General features: G+C 31.3%; 1 protein-coding gene across 1 annotated transcript in view; it reads left to right on the top strand.

The window, feature by feature from the left end:
* Nucleotides 1-25,272, top strand: part of C3H14orf39 (chromosome 3 C14orf39 homolog) — a 44,516-nt gene that overhangs the window by 14,080 nt on the left and 5,164 nt on the right. Inside the window, 12 exon segments of the mRNA XM_088797062.1 lie at nt 1,201-1,388; nt 1,483-1,525; nt 3,242-3,362; nt 4,318-4,403; nt 5,830-5,960; nt 6,684-6,760; nt 10,515-10,600; nt 10,691-10,749; nt 13,439-13,500; nt 14,592-14,764; nt 16,380-16,518; nt 20,352-20,409. Of these exon segments, the coding sequence (XP_088653188.1) occupies nt 1,201-1,388; nt 1,483-1,525; nt 3,242-3,362; nt 4,318-4,403; nt 5,830-5,960; nt 6,684-6,760; nt 10,515-10,600; nt 10,691-10,749; nt 13,439-13,500; nt 14,592-14,764; nt 16,380-16,518; nt 20,352-20,409 (1,223 nt within the window).

Here is a 25,272-nt window from a genome sequence, read left to right as displayed (position 1 = left end):
ATAGTATCTTAAGAAATTCCCCAATATAGTATGGCTTGATTTATAAAATTTTGAGGAACATAAGGATTATATATTTTTAGAAAATTTTCTATGAATATTTTTTCTTGAAACTAAGTATTTGATAAGAATTGAGTAAAAAGAGGATTCAAGAATGTTTTCTGTAATGAACCTGGATTGAACATTCTAGATATTGTAGATCAGGATTGGTAAACTTTCTTGTAAAAGGCCAGATAGTAAATATTTTAGGCTTTGTGGACTATACAGTCTCTGTTGTAACTACTCAGCTCTGCTGTTGTGGTGCAAGAGCAACTTTAGACAATACAAAAATGAATGACTGTGTTCCAGTAAAACTTTATTTATGGACGTTACAGTTTGAATTTCGTATAACTTTAATGTTTTATGTAATATTCTTCTTTTCATTGTTTTCAATCACTTAAAATGTAAAAATCATTCTTAGCTAATAGGCCATACAAACACAGGTGGCAGGTTAGATTTGGCCCATGGGTCATAGTAACTGACCCTTACTATGGATTAAGCAAAGGTCAAATGAGAAGGAGGAATTAATATAATTTTTGCAAGAATTAACTGTTCTGCTCAAGACTTGTGCCTAAGTAGATGACCACTTACCTGTACCTGAGTTGAAATGGAGGAGTTCCTCCAAATAATGCTGAAATTTTCTTTATAAAATAGTTGTGGAGTATACAAGAATGTGAACCCAGAGTTCTTACACAGAGGACATGACTTCATGTAATAATTTTGGCTTAGGAAATGGAAGGAAATATAAAAAGCGTTGTTATAGAAATAGCTGAACTGGGGAAAATAGGGACTCAGAACCCAAGGAGCATAGACATTGAAGAAGTGATCAGAAGAACCAAGTTTTGCAGTGTTATTTAGGAAGAAAATTAGAGATCAGAGTTGGACAAATTAGATCATTGGTGATCTTGGGAAAGGGTAATTCATTAGAATGGTTGGAGTGGAAGTTAAATTGAAGAGGATTAAGGTGTAAATAACTAAGGTAGTGAAAAAAAATAGAGTTGAATAATGTCATGGAGTTAAAGAAAATTTGACAGTATTGAGGGAAGCAAGGATAAGTAGATATCTAACTTGCTTTTAATGCTTAATAGACTTTGACAAGCGATATTTAGAAAGTTCTAAGGTGTTCTCTCGTTACAATGACATCATTTCTTTTAATTTTAACAGAAAAATGTACCATGGATATGTATGTCAGTATAAAGATGTTTTGAAGCAATACCAACTAAAATACTCAGAAATACCCCTTTCACATGAATATTATGAGAAGAAAAAGGAACATGAAGAAATTCAAAACAGAGTGTTGGCATGTACTGAACAACTAAAAATGAATGAAACTGTTTTTATGGAATTTCTTGGTATTAACATTTTATTATATATTGTTTTAATTATGGTATCTTTATCATGAAAAGAATGTAATAACTTTTTCTAAAATATGACTTTGTTTTTCAGTGCCTGCTCCCTTTCCATCACTTACTAGATGGACATTACATTTGTATCCACAACAGTATTTCTACTTAGAATTTTTATTAGATGAGTACTATTTCTGTATTTTAATTGTTATTTTGTTTCCCTGGTAAGAATCACATGGATTTGTTTTTGTTTAATTAAAAAATTTTAGAGGTTACTTTAAAGGTCATCTGGGATTAGTTTTCATATATGTGCATGTGATCAGAAGCAGGCAATTTTAATAAGAATGAAGTGGTATATGTATTTGGTTTAAATAGCGTATCTTAACAACCCAACCAATGAAAAAGTCATCTTGCTCTGTCTTACAAAAGAGTTCCAATTAAATCTATTCATTATTACTTGTTAGGATGGAAAGTAATAAGGAGGTAAATCACAATTATTCATTCACCTGTAGAAATTCATTGGGTACATACCTTGTGCCAGGAAGATACAGAACTTCCTTGCAAGGGTATTTTAGTAGAAGAGACAGACATATAAACAAATAATTCTAATATAATGGCATTGTATTCGATGCTTAAGTAATTCTTAATTGGTCTAAATCTCGTTTGTCAGGGAGATCTTCCCTGATGGCAAACTTGGAACTTGAATACTCTTCCAGCCTCCACAATCCTTCATATGGTTTCCTACCAGATTATAACTACCGTTTATACTAAACCTTCTTCATCCTTGCATTCTACCTTGATTTATTCTGCTTCATCCTAAATTATCCTTTTAACTCTTTGCTACTTGTTCTCTCCATGTTTGGGTTTTAGCTTATTCTGTTCTTAGTTGTTCATTTGCTTCCCATCTGTGTTTCAACTTCTCAGTGAGAAGGGGCAGAGGTTGGTAGACGCAGAAGATACAGCAGGGGTTTAGGGAGTTGGATATAAGATGGGATGAGATGTGTGATTGCATGGCAAACAAGAAGAGGTGATGGAAGTAGGGAGGATTGAAAATTAGGATTTGAATGTCTATACCAATTTAAATGGATACTTTTGATAACAGCATAGCATTATAAATAATGTTCATCTGAAATTTTATACTCTAGCATATAAATAACATATTTTAAGGCAGAATGGGCCAGGTTTGACAGATTTTCTCTGGAGTTCTTGTTCACTACCAATATCCTATTTATTTTTAAATTCTCCTAAATGGATTGTAGAGTAACTTGGGAAATTGTAGTAGCTAATTACCATGCAAGATGTCTGTTAGCAGCTGAAAAATTCTCTACCTGAATTGGGTTTAAATTCAGTTCAAGCAGAAAGTTTAGATAGAAGATCTAGCTCTCTTCTGAGTTCTGCATGGTACACTCATGAACCTTTTAGAACAAGAAAAGGGTGGATTTTTAATGTTGACTTTGAGAACAAATAAATGATAGAAACACAAGAAGTTGAATTTGGACCTGAATTGGTTATGTATTATTAGTCATGCCAAATAATATGATGCACTTGGGTTAAAAAAACAAAGCAAAATAAAAAACCACCCTTTAAAAATATTTAACTGAAAGAAAAAATCCTAACTAATATTTTGGATGAAATGTTACTTTAAAACTCAATATATAACATAGATAAACAATAAATTATGTTTGTCAGTTTTTCAGATGTTTATATTAGTCTTACCTCTGTTTTCAGAAACTGTTACTAATATTGCTTATGTGGAACATATGTATAAATAATGTTACATGACATTAATTATTTCTGATGTAGTACATATATTATAAATGTAAAATTTGCTTACATAACATAGTTCCTTAACATATAAGGGTTAATTTGAGATGTAAAACACAAGATATTCTTAAACATGCCAACAATTTTTCCAAAATTTCATGTGAATTGAAGAAAGAAGTAGATGAACTGGAAATAGAAATTAATTGTTTAAACCAGGTATATATTTTGTTATGTGTTTCTAATGTATATGTTAATGTATAAGTATAATGGTATGTTAGTTGACAGTCTTAGAAGAGCTATTTTTAAAGATCCCAAATAGGGACAAACGCTTACAATCATTTGTTTGCCTCAGATTGCCTTTGGAGCCAAAATGTGTTTTAGGTATTGAGTATATTCAACTCTGGGTTTTGGGGACTAGTTTAACTTCCTTTGGGGGCTGAGGAAAGAAGATGATGAAAGAACAAGATGTAGCTTAATAACGAATTTAAAGGCACTGGAAGAGCTACAACAGTGATCTCAAAAAAGAGAACAAGACAGTAAATAGTTTAAAGAACTTAGTCTTGAAAATGTACGACTAGAATCTATATAGAGCTAGGCTAGAACTAGTTTAGTATTTAACATTGATGGTGTATGATATTTTCTTGAACACACTGCTAGTGCCAATCTTTGAAATGTAGCTTTCATTGACAGGTATGAGAACCCATCGAATTCCAAAATTTTCCAAATTTTCAGAAAAAATTGAATAGCTAATTTTCTACATTTTCTGAAAATTGTGTTAAAGATGGTATAGTTATCATGTATAGATATGATATTCTAGATAACAGTAATATAATTTTAGTAATGATAAGAAAGTGGATTCAACTTCCTTTAAAATGTATGGTTACTGTATCTTTGTAGGGAATTAATGTCTATTTTGCTTCTCTGACTGTCCTTTTAAAAAAAGAAGGTGGAAGTTCATTGAAATCTAGTTTTACTAATGGAGTTGTAAAGAAAAGTTAAAGGAATACAATTTATTGTTTTAACAACTTTCACTAAACGATAGCTAATACTATCAAAAATATAAATCTCGCTATTATATAGACAAGAAAATCATATTAGTTAAGATAAAGCATATGTTCCTTAATGCTTCATAGGTAATTATTTTGTTTTGCTCTATCATTTTTCTTTTTAGCAGATTGCAAGACTTTATGAAACTAAGAATTTTTCAGAAACTCTGGAAGAAAAAAATATAGAAAAGAGAAAGGAATTGAAAGAAAGGTATAGGTAAACTTTAAAATGGGATTTTATGTGAACAGATATACTGCATCTAAAATTTTTATTCTATATTCTATCCCAAGCCACCAATATTCACACAGTATCTACATATACTTTTTTTGTGCAGCCTACTTTCTGTTCATTTCTCATGAAAAATATTTATACCTTTAAGTATTATGGACTAATACTCAAATATGCTTGTTATTTAGTAAGGCCAAGGATAATTTGTAGAGAGAAACAGGAAAGCAGCAGCATATTTGCTGTTCTGTAACCTGTCAGTTGTACATTTGATCCCGTTTTCCATGATGAGTCACCATTAGGAGTTAAAACAAGAGGAACAAGGATGGGAATAGCAATTGTATTTATCGTTTTATCACTCTGTCACCAGCATGACTAGTTCTTCCTTTGCCACAGAGAGTGAAGATGAGCCAAAATGCTACTGAATCTGTGGCATCATGTTTCCTTATCATTCATCCTAATGGTGATAAAATAGATATCAGTGGTGGTGGCATTTTTAAAAAAAGATTGATTTTGTCTGTTATTGTGTGATGGAAAAATAGATGTATTAGTGTTGCTGTTTCTGATAAACTTTCTACTTTTTCTCCTTTGCCCATACCCTTTTTCATTTTTCTTAAATTCCTCTCCTCAGGCTCCATTGCTTTTATCCTGATTTTTAAACACATTCCTCTCCCAAGTTAATTTCCCTGAACCCACTTCCTTGGATTTGTTATTTTCTTGATTCTTCCACTCCCATGGTAATGTGTTTTTAATTTTGCAGTGAAATTGGTTAGAAAGCTAGGTAAATGTACAGAATTTCACTTTATTGACAAATTTTTAATATAAAATTCTCTATATTGAGAGGAACTTACATAACTAGTCCTTTTTACTCAATAAGTATTTTGATAGTTATCAAATAATATCATTATTTAAATTATTTAATTATCAATAATTAAAATTATTTCTTTAATTTAGGAAGTAGTCAATGGAATTATTCTTCCAGTAAAAAACAGAAAAGACCCATTTATGATTGTAATATTGTTTTAATGGTTTCTATTTTCATGTTAGTTGACTTGTTTCTAAATAAATTGTTTTAAAGTTTGAACTACTCTGAAATCTAAAGCATGCTATTTGTGGATAAAGTTTTGGTTTAAAATAGTTTTGATATGTTTAGAAAGTCTTTTAAAGTAATTACATTTTTAAAAAGAGAGTGTGGTAAACTAAGAAGAGCACTGGACTTAATCAGGAAAAGTTTTAGCTGTGACACTAGTAAGTAATTTAATAATATTGGGCAGATCTGTTAAATTCTCTGCAAATGTTTTATTATCGTGAAATAAGGAGTTTTAACTATATCGTATCTAAATATCTATTCTACTTTAATATATGTTAATTTTTTACTTAGTGAATATTTAATATAATTTATTCTCTTTAGAATTTTTGAAAAAGATGAACATGTACTTACATTGAATAAAACTTCTCAGAACAGTCAATTATTTCTTCCATATGAATCTCAGAAATTAGTCAGACCAATAAATATGCATTCTTCAGAACCACGAGTTATAGGTACAGTATCTATTATTCAATAAATTAGTCTTCTTTGCAACCACATAGAAGAAGAAACAGAAAAAAGCAATCTTAGTTATCATTTGGTATAACCAAGAACAAACAATATTAGAGACCCACAGACTTAGGAAAGTACCACTTTGATTTTTCCTGAGAGCGAACAAGATATATACCTTTTATACCTAACTTTTTTCTCTTTGAGAGAAAAATTGTTCACTTTACATAAAAAAAAGTGTTTGGGTCTGGTCGTGTGGCTGTCAGAAGAGGATGAATAATTACATATTTTTTATTTGAAAAGTTGTATTATCAATATATATGATTAAAGTGGGTATCAGGCTTGTGTTAATGATATTTGTGACTTAGTCACTGAGGTATTTGAATCATGTTTCATTCAATGGATCTGCAGACTAGATTAAATACATTGTATTAGATTACATTGGCTGTTTTTCTCCTCTGATCATTAATATCAACATTCTGTCTTCTTTGGTTTCCCTATTATAAAGATACAGTTTTGTCAGCTGGTTTTTATTTTACATTCATAATTATTGTAATAATATTATGTAGTAAGAATTAAGAGTTATGTAGTAATTTCATAATTCTGTATTTTAAATTAAGTATTGATGTTACCTGATTTTTTAAATGACAAGTTTAGGTTAAATGTTGGGCATGATTTTTAATTCTCTCTATGGAATTGATTTGAATTTGTACAATTTAATAACCTAGATAAAAAAGAAGAAAATTCTGTGAAGCAGTCAAAGCTTCCCAATATTGACTTCAGACAGAAAGAAAACAATACACAGGTTGGTATTTTTTTTTACTAGTATAAATTAAATATTTGCTTGCATTAAGTGACAGTGAATGTATTGCATTTAGGGTGTGTGTGTGTGTGTGTGTGTGTGTGTGTGTGTGTGTGTGTGTGTGTGATAAATATATTAACCATTCGTACAACCTCAGGGTGTAGAAAACTTAAAAGAGTTTCAACATGGCAGCCTAATCATATGCTGGAGCCTTCTCACATACTCTAAAAATAATAGAAAAGATGTTTTAAAATTCCAAGTTCTGTACCCAGTAGACCAAAAACTGTGAGACATTTCTGAAGGAGGAAAGCAGGATTGTATTGAAGAAGGAAATTGTGGCCCAGTACTTGCTTAGGAGAATACTTATACAACGTGTGTAAGTCTGGAAATAATGAATAGGGTAATTAGTTGGGTTACTTCAGTGGGAGTTAGTTTATTTAACACCTATTCATCTCATAGTCATTTTGCCTTAGGCCAGGCATCAGCAATAGGATGACTGTCTCCAGTTGGAAGCAGTGAGTATAGGAGCTTGGGTTAGAGAGATAGATGGTACTTTGGGTGGTTCTTGATGCTCGTGAAGAACAAGGAGCATAGCACCAAGAAAGCTAGCTTCTGGTATGGCACATGTCTCTTCTCCCATTCTTGAAAATAGTCCAGAGGAACTTCTCATGAAAAATATTGCTTTCCATTAATTCACAATTAATACACACAGACATAGGGGTAGTGGTGTCCAAAGTAATTGGTGAGGCATTTTTAATTCTAAATATGTATTAATTATAAAAACTTAAATATCTGGTACTAAAATTCCAGGTGATATCAATATGGGATGAAGGTGGAAAGATAAATGAGGGAAACAAAAGTTTATTCAAGTTCTTTTTTTGTTTGGGGATTGAGGTAGGGAGAAGATATGAATATGTATGGTTGGAAAAATTAAATTTATGCATGTATGTTAAACATTTAAGGGTAACCAATAGGAGAGAAAAGGAATGGGTAAGTTTTAAAACAGTAGAAGAAAAAAGATGAAACAAAGAAAACTTAATCAGTCCAACAGGAAAATGCAGAAAAAATAAAACAGCTAGAAAGCATATAAGTAGAAGACAAATAAGATGCCCAAAATAATTCTGAACAAATCAGTAATAATAAAAAATGTGACATAAGTGCTTCTATGGAACATATAAACAAAATACAGCTATGTACTATTAGAACAGCTGATACAACCTGACAAACGCAGGCTGAAAATATGGAAAATACATATCACGCAAATGCAAACAAAACCAAAGCAGATGTAACTGCCGTATAAAACAGAATTCAAGATAAAAAAGATTAGTAGGGATAAATATATTTCATATTTTTAAAAAGAATAATTCACCAAAAAGTCATAACCACAATGTACCAAGTTATACAGTTTCAAAATATAAAAAGCAAATAAGAGGAATTTGAAAGAAAACAATTGAACCCACAGTTCAATTGTTCTGAGTTTGCTGTTCTGAGTTTGGCTACATGTGAAACACTACAAAACCAAACCAATGAAATAATAGCGTCTTAAACAAGATAAACATTTATTTTTCTCTTGCCTGCCATGCATTTCTAAAGTGACTCAAGTTCACTTATCAGGGCTGACAGCATCATCTCCACAGTTTCATTATTTCTCAGACTCTATATATGCTTTCTTTTCCTATCTTTAAATGCTAAGCTTTTGCCTCAATGTCAAATCATAGTCAGAAACTAGCCATTGCAACTTTGCCATCATACCTTCCTTCCAGGCAGGAAAGAAGGAGAGAGAGGCTAGCTGATTCAACCCTATTTTTAAAGGTCTTTCTTGGAAGCTTCTTAAACAATTTGTGGTAGTGTTTCATTGGCCAGAACTTAGTTACATGGCTACTTCCATCTATGGAGAGGTTGAGAAATACCGGTGGCATTGTTTTTGTTTTTGTTTGTTAAATGAGAACACAGAAGGAAAGTAGATTTTGAATAGGATAGAAAACTGGCAGTTTCTGCCACAGAAAAAAATCAAGTAGATAAAAAATAAGTAAGGATGTACAGGATCTGAATAACACAATTAGCAAACTTAGTGCCTAACATACATGGAATTCAGTTAAATTTTTGTTTGCGGTATTCACCAAAATTGACCATTTACTAGAACAAAAAGGATATTTCAACCAATTCTAAAAAGTAGCTATCTTCACTTTTCCCAAGGAATGCTATGATGGTTTAACATTAAAAAAATCTATCGATGTGAGTCACTACATTAACAGATTAATAAATGGTTTTAAGTGAAGATTTAAAATAAAATATTTTTTAAAAGAATATTAGGGAGACTTATATTACCAGATATCACAATATTTTTTTTAAACTTTTGTTTTTGGGATATAATTCACATATCAAAATTAACCATTTTAAAGTATACAATCCAGTGGTTTTTAGTATACTCACAAAGTAGTGTAACCATCACCATTGTCTAATTCCAGAACATTTTCATCATCCCAAAACATTTTCAAACATTATCAAAATGCAGTAATTACAACAATGTGGAACAAGAAAAGACAAACTGATCAGTGGACTACATCAAAATGAAAAACTTCTCTGTGACAAAAGAGACTAACAAAGTTGAAAGATGATGGTGGAATGGGCCGGGAATTGGTATCCAGAATCTAATATGTAAAGAAATACATAATTTTTGAAAAGTAATTAAAAAATAATAAAAATGGGCAAAAGATAAGGTAGTTTACAGAAAAGGAAAGACAAAGGACCCTAAACATAACAAGATGCCTGGAGTATAGGGAAATGTAAATTAAACCAATGAGTTACCTAGTTTCACTTACCAGATTTGCAGACATCAAAACATTTGATAATATCTAGTGAGGTCAGCAATAGTGAGAGTATAATTTGGTACAACTACTTTGGAGGACTGGTTCACAGTACCAATAAAAAATAAAAATACGAATAGCAATTTCACTTCTTGGCATCTACTCTAAACAAATACTTGTACCAGGAGGCATATGTACAAACGTGTATGTTTAAAACATACATCAAAACAGTAACGACACTTATTTTTTAAGAGACCAGTGTTTTTCTGTGATCCAAAACACAATACAATGACAAAATTAGGACCAGTGGCTATTATGGGATACACATTCCTATTTAAATATATTTTCATTTTGGGTCAAATAAGAATCAGGAACTCTTCAAAATGAGTGACTTAGGGTGAATGAGAAACTTGAAACAATACAAACATTAGTAAAGCAGTGGTTTAGATATTAATATTAAAATTTAGTTAAAATTCAAAAAGTAATTAGCTTTTTCATACATACGTAAAAAAGAATGTTTTAGGCTTTAATATTTTAACCTTCTGTTTTGCTTTCCTATGTTCAATTTGAGAGATTATAGAGGATAGAGAGAGACACAGAAATTAGCTAATCAGTTTAGAAAATGGTAAGATTCACTTGATTAGTCATGAATATGGGATAAAATTTTTAAAAGTTTACCTTAAATGTAGAAATACTACCAAGCGTAGTTATTATACTTGTAAAAAACATCAAATTCCTTGAGAGTCAAACCATTTTTGTTTCCCAGTATTTGATTTAATGTTTTGTATGTAGTGGTTTCAGTTAATGTTTGTAGTTGTTATTGATACTGATAATAATAGTGATGATGATGAGGATGACAGTGCTCTTGGAGAGTTCTGAGTAGCCATGGAAAGCCAAACATGTTTATTGTTTTGTGTAGCCTACTCTAATGCTTAGTTTCTTTTGTTCAGGAATTTAATGACTCTGCTGTGAATAACCATTCAAAATATTCACATGTTATGGCTGTTAAAAGTTCACAAAATTTTATGCCATTCAGGTAACTTTTAAAACTAAGAAAATGTTTTAAATTTCTAGAAGAATTTGTTAACTCAGCAAATAATATAAAATTATATTTATTGTATTTTAGATTGTTAACCCTGCAGAAACAATCAAATTGCAATCAGTGGCTTGAAAAAGGAGAGACAGGTATTTGCTGTTTACATTTTTCCTAAGAAGTAGAAGTTACAAATTATCAGGTTTTCATACTACTCAAATAAATTATTTGGATTGTTTGCCTCTCTGGTTAACTGACAATGCCTGCCTGGTTTTTAAATATATTTTCCCTAAATATAAAACAAATACATTTCATTGTAGAAAATTTGGAAAACAGAGAAATATATAAAAGATACAAAAATACCACCACCTGGACATAAACAACTCCATACATACTGGTGTATATTCTTGATTTTTTTTCTATTCATATGTATGTTTTGTTCTTTTATATTTTTCCCACAAATTTGAAGTATACTATGTATGTCATTTTGTATCCTTTTCTTTCTATTTGATACACTGTTGAGGGTATTTTTTTCCATACTATTAAGTAGATTTTATTTGTAATGACTGCATAATATGCCATTGTATAGATATGTTATAATTAGCCATTCTCTCACTTTGAATGTTCTGTTTCCAGTTTTTTTGCTATTGTAAATAATGCTACTATATTCTTTTATATAAATCTTTTACTATCTTGGATTATCATCTTTGAATAAAATCATAGGAAGGTCACAGGATTTATATGTATGAGTTTATTATCCTAGAATCAACTTGCTGTTGGAACTTTGATACACTTTGAAATACCAACTCATTCTCTGTCTATGCATATATGCATATGTATAAATTTATGTGTATATAAAATATGTAATATATCATATACACATATATGTATATTATAGTAACCCGGTAACAAATGGTAATTATTCCACTCATGAGGCTATGTAAATGTCTTCACCTCTTCTTGTCTGTAGCATGTGGATTACTGACTTTTATTTTGAAATTTAGAAACGGCTCATTTGGAAAATACAAAAATTCTGTAAATATATGCATGTTCAAAATGGTCATATAATATACTATGAGTCTATTTCTCCCATCTCAGTATAAGACTCAACCAATATAATATGCTTATTCCATACAGATGGATATTCTTCCTGCTTTCTTCTGGAATAAAGAATTATATCTTATATGCACAGGTGATCTGTTCCACCTGTTTATAATCATCTATACATGTCAAGCTGACAGTGTTAGACAAGGAAGGAATGGCTAATCTCTAGGAACAGTACATCCCTAATACAGTTTTGTGGGGTAATGCATATATCTGGCACAGTCCTAGCTGCCATTGAAAATATATAATGAGGTTTCATACTTAAGAAGGTATATAATTATCTCAGAAGAAGAAAAGACTCTTTCAATAATTTCAAGCCTATATTTCAAAGAAGTTAATATGTGTGAAAACAATAGTTGTGACTTAAGTGCAAGAGGCAAAACTATAAAGCTTGCAGATGATCAAATAAAAAAACACCTATTCAAGATAAGAAAGGATTTCTTAAATAAGAATTAAAAAGAAAGAATGATAAATTTTGCCATATTAAAATTAAGTTTTATTCATGAAAATAATAGAAGGTAAGTCACCATGTCATCAAAAGACATAAAAAGAATTGAGGGCAAAATGATATATTTTCAATATATAAACCTGTCAAAGGACTAGTTTCCAAAAATGTAAAGAACTTCGACAAACCAGGAGGAAAAGACAGATAACCCAGTTGGAAATAGGTGCAAAATACACTAATAGGCACTTCAAATAGAGAAACTTGTGTGGCAGATAAACATAGAAAAGTTGCTCAGCAAATCAGGAAACTGAAAAATAAAACCACAATGATATATCATCATACATCCACCAGATTAGCAAAATCCAGAAAGTCTGGCAATACTAAATATTGATGAGAATTTAGGACAATAGGAAGATAGGAACTCTCATAACTATTTGTAGGAACTGTCATTTATAAGTGACCATATAGTGAGACAATACCTAAATTATAATTGGAGCTAATAATTTTGTCTGGTGAAATTGAATGATTTCCTAGGGTAGCTTGGGAGGGCCAGTTGCCACAACAAAAATTGGTAACTAGTTTGGAAACTAAACTTTGGAAAATAGTTTAACAGCTGGTAAAATGGAAGATAAACATACCCCTATACCTTGTAATTCCACTCCTAGGTCTATACCTAGAGAAATACAGGTATGTACATGCAAGTATATATAAAAGAATGTAATAGCCTCAAAGCAGAAACACCTCAAATGCCCATTTGCAGAAGAATGGATAGAGACAGTGTGTTGTGTTTGTACAATGGAATACTTTACATCAGTAAAAGTAAGCAAACTATGTTTATGTACAGCAATATAGATAAATCTCACAACATATGCTAAACAAAAAAAGTAAAATTAAGGGCACATAGATTATTATTTCATCATGTAACAAGGAAAAATAAACTGTATTGCTTAGGTAATAAAACTATATAAAGCAAATCAAGGAAATGATTGCTACAAAAGTCAGGATACTGATTACATCTGTGGAGGAGGATATGAGGAATATAAGGCCTTTTGGTGTACTTGTAATATTCTATTTCTTCACCTGGGTGGTGGTTACATGGGTATTTGCCTTATAATTTTGCTTGTTAAACTATTCACATAGGTTTTATTCTTATCTTTATGTATTGGGTTGAATTATATGAAACTGCCTTTATGTAGGTCAAAAACAGTTAAATATTGGTAATGGTCTACTATGTTTTATTTATAATTAAATTGCAAAAAGAAAAAAATAGTTTGTTCTCCTATAATAAACAGATGCTGAGTGTGGAGATAAAGGGACAGTAAGACATTTGAGAGAATCAAAATGTACTTCACAAGTAAGTTAAATGTTTGGTTTCTAATTTCTAAGCAAAATATTCCAGTTTAAAACATTCTTTTTCCATTTTAATTTCAGATTTATTATAATGAAGATTATTTATTTGAGGTCTAAATGTTACTGTATTTGTAATCATGTTGCTATAGTATTACAGAATCTATTCCTTAGAGGAGTTTTAGATTAAAAAATGAAGCTACAAAAAGTTTACACAAAAATATACAAAAAATTCTTACTAATAATTCACTATATATATTGACACCACAATTAAATCATAACTGAAGCAAAGTATTTTGTTTGGTAAGATTGAATGATTTGCCAAGGCAATTTAAAGCCAGTGGTTACCACAAAAATATCTTCAAAATAATTTTTAATAATGGAAAGCTTTCATTGTGATAGATGAAGACAATGTATACCAACTTTACCATAGCTACTAAGGGTTAAAGAGAAACAACATAGTAGTATACTGCTGTAAAGAAATACAGGTAAAAGGCATATTTAAATTTTTTTTGATGGAGGGACCCAAACTGTTTCTGTAATGGGATTTGGTGTAACAAACATATTTGAGAAATCATATTCCTAGTCTATAGAATCATAAAAAGGAAAATTAGTTATTCAGGTTCTCAATCTTTGCAGAGAAAGTAGTGTAATGAATTTATAAGGGCAAAAAATTTCAAAGAACATAACCAATGAGAGCAAGATTGCTTAGAAATAAATTACTTCTCCCTTTCAAGAAGATACCATATGCAATTTTTGAGCCAGAGCATGCTATAGAATTTTAAAAGAAAAATCATTCCTAACCACTTTTCTTCATCGTTTTGAGTATGTTCTGGTTATCATTTATTTTTTCAGGCAGGGAGTAGGTAGAGCTGGAAAGAAAAAGAAAACTTAGAAAATTAAAATTTTTTTCCATATTTTGGATAGATATATTTTGGTATCACTTTCACCAATTATTCTTATTTCACTTATTTTGCCTATGAAGTGATAACATCATAGATTAATATGGTGTTTTCCACCTCACACATTTTTATCTATGTGAGTTTATTAATGCAATAACATTCATTTTTATAGTTTTCTGTTACTTTGAATTTTCAGGTTATATGTGAAGAACATCTTGGGATGCCAGGAGAGAATAATGATGAAGTAGAAGAAAGGGCTGAGGATTTTCCACGAACTCCTGAAATTCCTTCATTTTTAAGAACTGAATCTGTGAAAACACCTGAATCTTTGGAGAAATTACTGTTTCCTAAAACACCCTCATTTGAAATGTAGGATTTAAATTAATTATAATTATATATAATTATAAATATAATCTACATATTAAGTTGTATAAATAATTGATAAGAATAGTAAAATGTCTAGTACTTTTAACTTTAAAAAGTTTTATTATGGAATATTTCAAATATACAAAGGAGAGAAAGACTAGTATAATGAACCTATGTACCTATACCCTGTTTAAACAATTACTAACATTCTGCTATTCTTACTTCATAGATCCTCTTCCCAATTTTTTCCTGCAGCATTTAACTGAATATGGCATAGATCCTGAGTACTTATCTAGTTAAATAGTACATACATTTGAGATTTTTTCCAAAGGATAAAAAAACAACAACTGGAAGCTAAAAAGCTGGTATCCCATTCGTAGGTTGTGGACATCATCAAATAATGTTTCAGCAGTCATTTTTCCGTACGTTGTAGGGTCTAGCAAGATTGCTGTTCTGTTAAGGAACCTCAGTAGATTAAATATCTCTAACATGATTAACTTTGGAAACCATAGATACATAGTTTGCAGCCAAGAAAACAGTGTTGCATTTTAGCCTTTTTGTTTAGTTCAATCCCTTCCTTAATGTGGAATCCTGAGATTTCTCTAAAACGTATGTCAGATTTCACTTCATCAGGAATCTCTCACCTGTGTTCTATTTCTATCTTTTAAATTGCTAGTAAGAGTTATATATACGAATGTCATGCTGTTGACACAAACACAGCATGTTCAAAGTGGAACTCATCAAATCTGAAAAATATAAAAAGATGTGGCAATCATATGCTAAAACCTCTTTTTTATGGATGAGAAAACCGATCTATAAAGTTAAGTGACTCATTAATGGTCATGGAGGTAGTTATGAAAGTTATCTTCAGACTTCTGTTATATTTAACAAACTTAACAGCGCTGTATCTAAGAATTTTATAAATATTGCTCATTTAAGGTTCACAACAACTTTATGAGATGTAAGTACATTATTATCCTTATTTTACAGATGAAACAATCACAGATGCTACAGTTCATTAGTGATAGAGTTGAGATTCAGACCTAGGCGGTTCTGCCTCCAGAACCATGCTTTTAACCACTGTGTTATTGTATACTGTTTTGTCTAATTATTTTTCGCAAATCATTTTATGGTTTAACACCCGAATGCAGCAAGATCTTGGGGACAATATAGTAGCATCCGGGTTAAGAGCTTGGACTTTTGACTCTAGATTGCTGCATTCAAATCCCCACGCTGGCACTTACATTCTTTTGAGCAAATCATTTAACTTTTCCATGCTTCAAAACCTCTTCTGTAAAATGAAGATGATAATAATAGTACTTATTGCACAGGCTTATTGTGAGGAATAAGTAAGTTAATGCTGATGGAAATGCCTAGAATAAAGCCTGACAGTATACTCCCAGTAGGAATTATTATCATTCTGTAATTCATTGTTTAACATTGTTCACCACCTAAAACCATCTTTTTCTTCATAGGTATGTCACTTCAATAACTACTTCCTCCTTTTCTCTACTATACTAATTCTTACCTCTGTGCCATTTCTTATGATGCTTTCCAGTCTGCAATATTTAATAATATATTTTTAACATTTTGGTGATTTCTTATTTCTCTGTAACAGAAATAGAAATACAATGCCTGAAGGTCAAGCACAAAAGGAATCCCCTGGACTTTCTTTTCTTATGAGTTATACTTCTAGATCACCTGGATTGAATTTATTTGATTCTTCTATATTTGATTCAGAAGTGTCATCAGATCAGGTAATATGAGAAGCTAAAGCTAAATTTCTGAAAAATTGTACACTGGAGCCTTAAGTAATTTTAGTTCTTTAGTACCAAACTATCCTGGGTCATAGGCAATTTTTAAAAAGATTCTTGGTATTGATAGTATAGCAGTGTTCCCCCACTATCTTTTTGTTTTCAACTTCAGGTGCCCCAAGCTGATATCTATATAAATACAAAAAAATCTCAGAGTAGGGATTATTTAAATTGCAGTTAAAGGCAGTTTAAAAATTAATTTGGCTTTATAGTTCATGTATCTAACTTTAAACAAATTTCCCATATTCTCAGTGTAAAAATTCTCCATGTTATTAGTTGGCCTTTCATCTACATGTGTGTCTATAGCAACATTATCATTGGTTAATTTTAAGAGTCCTAAAGAATATCCTTCTAATGGTGATTTCTACTGTTCAGTGATAGAAATCATGATAAAGTGCTGTTTTCTGTATTTAGCAATTGAAATGGAAAATTAAGATACTGTATTTGACCAGCAGAGATGGCATAGTGTAGTGGTTAAGACTAGACTCTGAAGCCAGACTACTTGGGTATATATTGGATGTGGGATTTTGGGTACTTAATTCTCTGTTTCTCTTCTGTAAAATGGAAATAATAATTTTTACCATAGGGTTTGTGAATATTAAATGGATTTATGTATACATAGCACTTAGAAAAGTTCTAAGCACTTAATAATGCCATTTATATAGCAATGTAATATCAGTATGGTATTGTTATTGCTCATTTAAATTAGTCATATTTAGCCAGTTTTATATAGATTAGAATATTTTATTCCTACATCCTCACACTACATTAAATTGTGGAAATTATAAATGTATTGATAGATGACATAATACTATACATTTCATAGAATTTCATGTCTTCAACTTTGTCTCAATGTTTATCTAAATGCTTATTTCAAAAACAGCTAATTCCTCGGTGTGTACTACCCATGAAAACATAGACTACAGTTAGTTAATTCTCATTTACAATAGTAACATAAATGCAAAATACATGTATGTAACCTTAGCAGGAAATGTACATTGGATGAAAAAACAAAAAATATTTTAAAAAAGTAATTGAATACCTAGAAAGATATATGAAGTACCTGTATAGGAAGAAAATACTGTAAATATATATTTCTTCCTCAAGTGATTTATAAACGTAATCCAATTAAAATCTAATTTGAGTCCTGGCATGGTGGGGTTAGGAAGGAGATTGGCAAATAATTATTAAGTTTCCTGGTCAAGAATAATCAAGACACTGTTCAAAGATATTAGTAATAAATTAAAATGGAATTCTAAGAAAATATTTAACTCAAGGCAGAGAAGGAAGTGTAAAAAGACACACATGAAACAAACAGAAAACAAATAGTAAATTGTTTGACAAAAATAAGAGATTTAAAAATAATTATATTAATCATAAATGGGCTAAGCACTCCATTAAAAGGCAGAGTTTGTAAGAATGGATAAAAAGCATGTCCCAGTTATAGTTGTTATAGGAGACACACTCTAAAGACAAAGACAAGTTAAAAGTGAATAGATGGAAAAAGATGTATCATGAAAACTGTAAGCACTACTCTAATATCATTTTAGGTTGTTTTCAAGACAAAAAATGTTTATAAAGGTAAAGAGGAACATTTCATAAGGATAAAAGAATCCATTCTTAAGGAAGATATAACAGTGACAAATGTGTATATGCCTAATAACAATTTCAAAATATAGAAACAAAAATTAACAGAATTAAAGGGAGAAATAGACAAAATCACATTTAGTTGGAGATTTTTAACATCCCTTTCTCAATCAATAAAGATCTTTTATAAAATCTGAACAACAGTATTGACTTCTTGACCTAACTTACATTTATAGAACACCACACCAGTAACTGCAGCATATATATTCTTTTCAAGTGCTGATGGTACGTACATTCACCAAGAGAGGTTGTATTCTGGGTCATAAAATGAGTCTTAATACATTTAAAAGGATTGAAATCACAAAGAGTATATTCTTAGACCACAACAGAATTAAATTAGAAATAAATAGCAAGATATTAGGAGAATCCTGAATATTAAGGTTATGGATCACAGAAGAAATAATGAGAGAAATTAGAAAAGATTTGAAATGAATGATTATGAACATTCAGCATATCAAAAATTGTGGATGCTGCCAAAACCAGAGCAAAAATGATAATTTAATTATTTAAATTATTAATTATTTAAAGCTAATAGAAAATAAAGGTATAAAATCAGTGACCTGAAAGTTCCACCTTGAAACGCTAGAAAAAGAAGAACAAAATAAACCTAAAGTAAATAGAATGAATAAGAAAGAGAAATCAGTGAAATAGAAAACAGAAAATTAATAAAGCCAAAAGTTAGTTCTTTGAAAAATATTAGCAAAATTTATAAACTCCTTGTAGATTAACAGAAGACAGTTTACCTGTATTAGGAATGAAAGAGAGGATAGCATTATAGATCCTATGGACATTAATAATAAGAGACTAACATAAAATAGAGTATTGGTGGGGGGTACTTCACTTTCTACATAATGAAACACCCTATAAAACTAGAGCAATCAAAATAGTGAAATAATGGTACAAGGAATGATAGATTGATGGCTTGGTCTAGAAAGTCTTGACACAAAAGAATTTAGAATGTGATAAAGATGGGACCACAAATTAGTAGGGATAAATTGGGCACTCATCTTGCATTTACACCAATAGAAGTTATAGATGCATTAAATTAAAAATGTTAACCATCAATATTTCAGAGGAAATATAGGTGAATATTTGCCAGATCGTAAGAGGAGGAAGTATTCTCTCTGCATAAAAACAATGGAAGAAGAGAAAAGAAAATTTAAAAAGTTTGGGTTTGGTTACATACAAATTTTTATATATTAAAAAATTTAAAGGCAAAGTGATAATGTGTTATAAAATATTTGTAATAATATGACAAAGAATTTATATGTTTAATATGCAAAGAGCTTGTATGTACCAATAAGAAAAATTACTGCCTCAATAGAGATGTGGACAAAGTCCATATGGTGAATAGATAATTCACTGAGAAAGAAATTCAAGTGATTTATAAAATCTGTGGGAAGAACACTTTTCCTTATTAATTGTCAAAGAAATGTAAATCTGTGCATAACAGTATTCATGTGGGCATTATATTAGAAAAAGGAATAGAAACAACCTAAATATCCAAAATAAAAGAATGATTGAAAATGTATGTATGGTATGTCAATATGGAAGAATATTAAAATACCATAAAAACAATCAGAGTTTGGAAGAATAGTGACTTGGAAAAATGCTCATAATGTAACATTTTGGGAAACAAAAGAGGACAGAAAATTATGTCTCTCATGATCCCATTTTTTAAAAAGCCTGTCTTACGGAGAAAATAGACTCTTTGGCCGCAAACGTGATCTGAAATGACATGAAGCTATCATACTTCCAATTACTTTTATAGGAAGAAAAACAATACCAAGAACCTGATTTGTGAAACCTTCAGAATAAAGCAAAAGTTAATTAGAATTTTAGGTTATATTACTATTCCAAAGTAGGAACTATCCACTATCCGTATGTTGCCTGTTAATTTATCTATTGTTAGAATCAAATCAGTAAGCCTATTTTAATATAAGTAAATGATAGGTTTTGAAGATAGATCTCTTTTTAGTATTATACAATAGTGTGCTATATAGAATGTCACTATCTTGTCTACTCTAACTATACTTACTAGAAAAACCAGGCTTTAGATTCAAATATAAATGCTATATATACTGTTCTACTGATATCATGAGTAATATTTAATGAAAATTATTTTTCAGTTTAATGAACATTGTGCTGCAGGAAATTTAAATCCTCTCTCATCACAGCAAGAAATCGGTAAGTAATTTGTTACATATAAAAACATGCTAACTTTTCCCTTTACATTTTTTGTCTCTAAGTGATTTTCTTAGGCACTTAGTTTATTCTTTAAAAATTACTGTTACTTTTGAACCACTCACTAATTATTATTATTATTATTATTATTATTATTATTATTATTTAGCAATTTAGCTTCTTCTCTTACTACTCTACCAAACATACTTTCTCCAGTATTATTAGTGACTTATGAATTATCAAATATTATGGGTATTTATTGCCATATTCAGTCTCTGCACCATTGATCTAGTTGACTATTCCCATCTTCTTTCTGAAGTTTTGGATATCCTCCTATATCTCTTGTGCTTACTCTTCATTGGAACTTCTTTCTTCTTTTATCCCTTGACTAATTATTCAACGTATAGATATAAACATATATGTGTGCATGTAGTATACTTTATATCAGGTACTGCTTTTGGTTCTGGTGATAGAATAGTGGACAAGAATGCAAAGTTCTCATAGGATTTATGTTCTAGTGGGAGAGACTGAAAATCGGCAAAGAAATGATTATGTGTCAGGTAGTACACTAATGGATCTGGGTTTGATCAGATTCACAGAATATAATTTTTAATCCAATATTAGATTTACCTAGCTTTGTAGAAAGATACAGGATAGAAGATAATAGCATGTATAGCATCTTTATCTCATTAAGAGGCCCACCATCTACCCAAATAATAAGCTTTCTTTTACCACCTCACCCACATGGGGCATGTAAGACTGCTGTGGACAAAAGGCATGGTGCATATAGGTCACCTTGACACACAAAAGCTGCAACCTCAGTTTCCCACAAGTCTTTTATTACCATTCTAATCATGAGGCCCAAGGCCTGTATACCAGCTCACAGCTCCTCTAATTCAGGTGCAGTCTCACACAGTAGACTAGGCAGATACAACATTGTACATTTACCTTAATTCTGTATTTGCTAAGAAAAGAGTGCTGTGAGAAGTCAGATTCCAAGATCATTCTCCAAATGGACCTAGGTCAGCTTGGGCTTGATGTTAACTCCATTTACTGGTGATGATGAGTATTATGAAGGAAAGTAAAAGGTAGGGAGTACCTTGGTTGCTGTGTTACAAGGGAGTCAGGAAAGGCATCATTAAAAGGCAGCATTTGAGCAGAGACCTGAAGGAGGTGGGTGTTACAAACTACTGAGATACTGTTCTAGGCAAAGGATGAGAGCATGCTCAACATGATCATTGAACAGCAGGTAAACTGGTATGATTGGAATCAAATAAGGAAGGAGTAACTGGTAGGGAATTAAATAAAAAAGTTTGGAGGGAAAGCAAACCTTATGAGGCCCTTGACCATTCAGGATTTTGAGTTTTTTCTGAGTGACAGCGGAAGCTTTGGAGAGTTTTGAATGAAGGACTGAAGTGATTCCACAGGTTTTAAAAGAATTATTTGGCTTCTATATGGAAAACAGACTGTATAGAAACATGGGTGAAATCAGGGACATTGATTAGGAAGCTATTAAAATAATACAGGTAGGAATTGATGATGGCGAGGATGGTGGCAGTGGAAGTGGTGAGAAATCAGATTTTGATCATTAGTTTTCTGAAGGTAGAGTTGTAAGGATTTGTTTATGGACTGGATGTAAGGATTAAGGGAAAGAAATAAGAATGATGCCAAGATTTTGACATGAATAACTGTAAGAATGGAATTGCCATTTATGGAAATATGGAAGTTTATAGAAGTTAATTTGAGATTGACAGGAACTGGGAGTTCAGTTTTGGAAGTGTTATTGAAAAGCCTGTATTAGCTACCTAAGTGAAAGTATAGTAAGAAATTATATATATGAATCTGGAATTCATTGGGGGTGGAGACATAAATTTTGGAATTGTCATAAATGCTATTTACTGCTATGAGACCAGAAGAGATCTACCAATTGCAAACATTCTTTAAATGTCTGTCATCTAACATATTAAATCTAATTTTCTCTTTTGACACCTTCATTCGACACTCATTAACATCAGTACTTTGAAATATTATAATACAGATGATGACCAGTTCATATCTACCCTTCCTCACTTCTCCAAAACTCTAGGACCTTAATATTTCTTACAGTCTTCCCCCCAGTTTTATTGAGATATAATTGACATACGGTACTGTATAAATTTAAGGTATACAGCATAATTGTTTGACTTACATATGTTGTGAAATGATTACCACAGTAAGTTTAGTTAGTATTCATTATCTCATATAGATACAAAAAAAGAAAAAGCAAAGAAAAAATTTTTTCTTCATGATGAGAACTCTCAGGATTTACTCTCTTAACAACATATATATGTATATATATATGTATATATGCATAAAACACATACATATATAAATTATATATACAGAGGGTGCCAAAAAATATATACACATTTTAAGAAAGGAAAAGACTATTAAACTTGTAGTACTCAATATGTACCAATAACAAAAGATGAGTACGAGTCAACGTTTGACTTCTGCAATGACTAGAGGTGTTCAAAGTGGTTACCATCAGCGTCCAGACACTCTGATTACAGTGAACTACTGCTTGAGCAATGTTGACTAAAGTGTCCACTTGTATACATTTTTTTGGCACCTCAGGTATATATTATAGCAGTGTTAACTATAGTCAGCATGTTGTACATTATATCCCTAATACTTATTTATCTTGTAACTAGAAGTTTGTACCTTTTGACAAATTCTCCCTCACCCTCCCTCAGTTTCCCTTCTTCTGGTAACCAAAAATCTGATCTCTTTTTCTCAGTTTGGTTTTTTTCTTTTTCTTTTTTATTTTCTTAGATTCCACATATAAATGAGATAATATTATAGTATTTGTCTTTCTCTGTCTGAATTATTTCACTTAGCATAATTCCCTCAAGGTTGTTGTTAAATGGCAGGCTCTCCCAGGTTTTTATGACCGAATAATATCTGTGTGTGTGTGTTTGTGTGTGTGTGTGTGTGTGTATGTGTATGTATACATGTACCACAACTTCTCTATCCATTCATCTGTCAATGAGCACTTAAGTTGTTTACATGTTTTGGCTATTATAAATAATGCTTCTATGAGCATGGGGGGTGCAGATATGTTTTGTTTGTGTTTTTATTTTCTTTGGATGTATGCCCAGAAGTGGAGTTGCTGGATCTTATGATAGTTCTATATTTAATTTTTGAGGATCCTCCATGCTGTTTTCCACAGTGGCTATAGCAGTTTACCATCCCACCAACAGTGCACAAGGGTTCCCTTTTCTTCACGTCCTCACCAGCCTTTGTTATTTCTTGTTCTTTTGATAATGCCCATTCTGACAGGTGTGAGGTGATACGTCATTTTGGTCTTGATGTGCATTTTTCTAATGACTAGTGATGTTGAGCATCTTTCCGTGTACCTGTTGGCCATTCATATACCTTCATTGAAAAAAATGTCTGTTCAGGTTGTTTGCCCATTTTTAATTGGATTTTTTGTTATTTTTTCAGTTGAGTTTATAAATTCTATGTATTTTGGATATTAACCCCTTATCAGAGATATGGTTTGTAAGTATTTTTCCCATTCTATAGGTTGTCTTTTGACTTTGTTGATTGTTTCTTTTGCTGTGCAGAAGCTTTTTAATTTGATGTAGACCCATTTGTTTACTTTTTATTTTGTAGCTTTTGCTTAGGTGTCATATCTAAAAAATTATTGCCAAGACTCATGTCAAGGAGCTTTTTTCCTATGTTTCTTCCTGAGAGTTTCATGGTTTCAGGTCTTACATTTAAGTCTTTAGTTCATTTTGAGTTAATTTCTGATAGATCGGCCGGTAAAGGAACACACATGGTCAGGCAAGTTAAGAGTTTTTATTGTAAGAGAGCGAGAGTTTATCGGGCTGAGCAAAAGATGGCTACAGCCTGGGCTGCATGTCTAAAAGAGACGTACAGCCCCGAAGGAGGGAGTGAGGAGGGTTTTATAGGGGCTGTGCTGACAGGGTAGCATTGTTTGAACAGAAGTGCTGACTGCCTGCAAGCCAGTAGCTGTTTCGTGGCATTTTCTGTTCTCATAAGTTCAACTCTGTCTGCAAGTGCAGGCCAACAGACATTTTGTTGTTTTCTTGCAGACATGGCTCTGTCTGTAAGTCAAGGTCTCTGAGACGTAACATTCAGAGACCTAACATTAAGTCAAGGTCTCTAACATTCCGAGACCTAACAATTTCTATGAGTGTGAGTAAGACAGAGATCTAGTTTCATTCTCCTCAATGTGAATATCTAATTTTCCCAGCAGCATTTATTGGAGGGACTACCTTTTCTTCATTGAGTATTCTTAGCTCCCTTGTCAAATATTAGTTGACTGTATATGCTTGAGTTTATTTCTGGGCTCTTGATTCTGTTCCATTGATCTATTTGTCTGTTTTTATGCCAGTACCATACTGTTTAGATTACTATAGCTTGAAATCAGGAAGTGTCTCCCATTTTGTTCTTCTTTCTCAGGATGACTTTGGCTTTTCAGGGTCTTTTGTGGTCCATATAAATTTTAGGATTTTATTCCTACTTCTGTAAAAAATGCCGTTGGAATCTTTATAGAGGTTGCATTGAATCTATAGCTGGCCATTGGTAGTACTGACATTTTAACAATATTAGTTCTTCCAATTCATTGACATGGAATACCTTTCATTTATTTGTGTCTTCTTCGATTTCTTTTATCAGTGTCTTGTCGTTTTCAGAGTAGAGTCTTCAACTCCTTAGTTAAGTTTATTCCTAAGTATTTTATTGTTTTGGGTGCTGTTATAAATGGAATCATTTTCTTTATTTCTTTTTCAGATAACTTATTGTTAGTGTATAGAAATGCTAATTTTTTATCAGTTTCAGGTGTAAAAAACAATGTAA

The sequence above is a fragment of the Rhinolophus sinicus genome, chromosome 3 (genome assembly GCF_057876585.1).
Source record: "Rhinolophus sinicus isolate RSI-liver-muscle chromosome 3, RSI-T2T, whole genome shotgun sequence".
Lineage (NCBI taxonomy): Eukaryota > Metazoa > Chordata > Mammalia > Chiroptera > Rhinolophidae > Rhinolophus > Rhinolophus sinicus.
The sequence above is the reverse complement of the archived record's forward strand: the minus strand, read 5'-3'. Positions and strand labels throughout refer to the sequence as shown.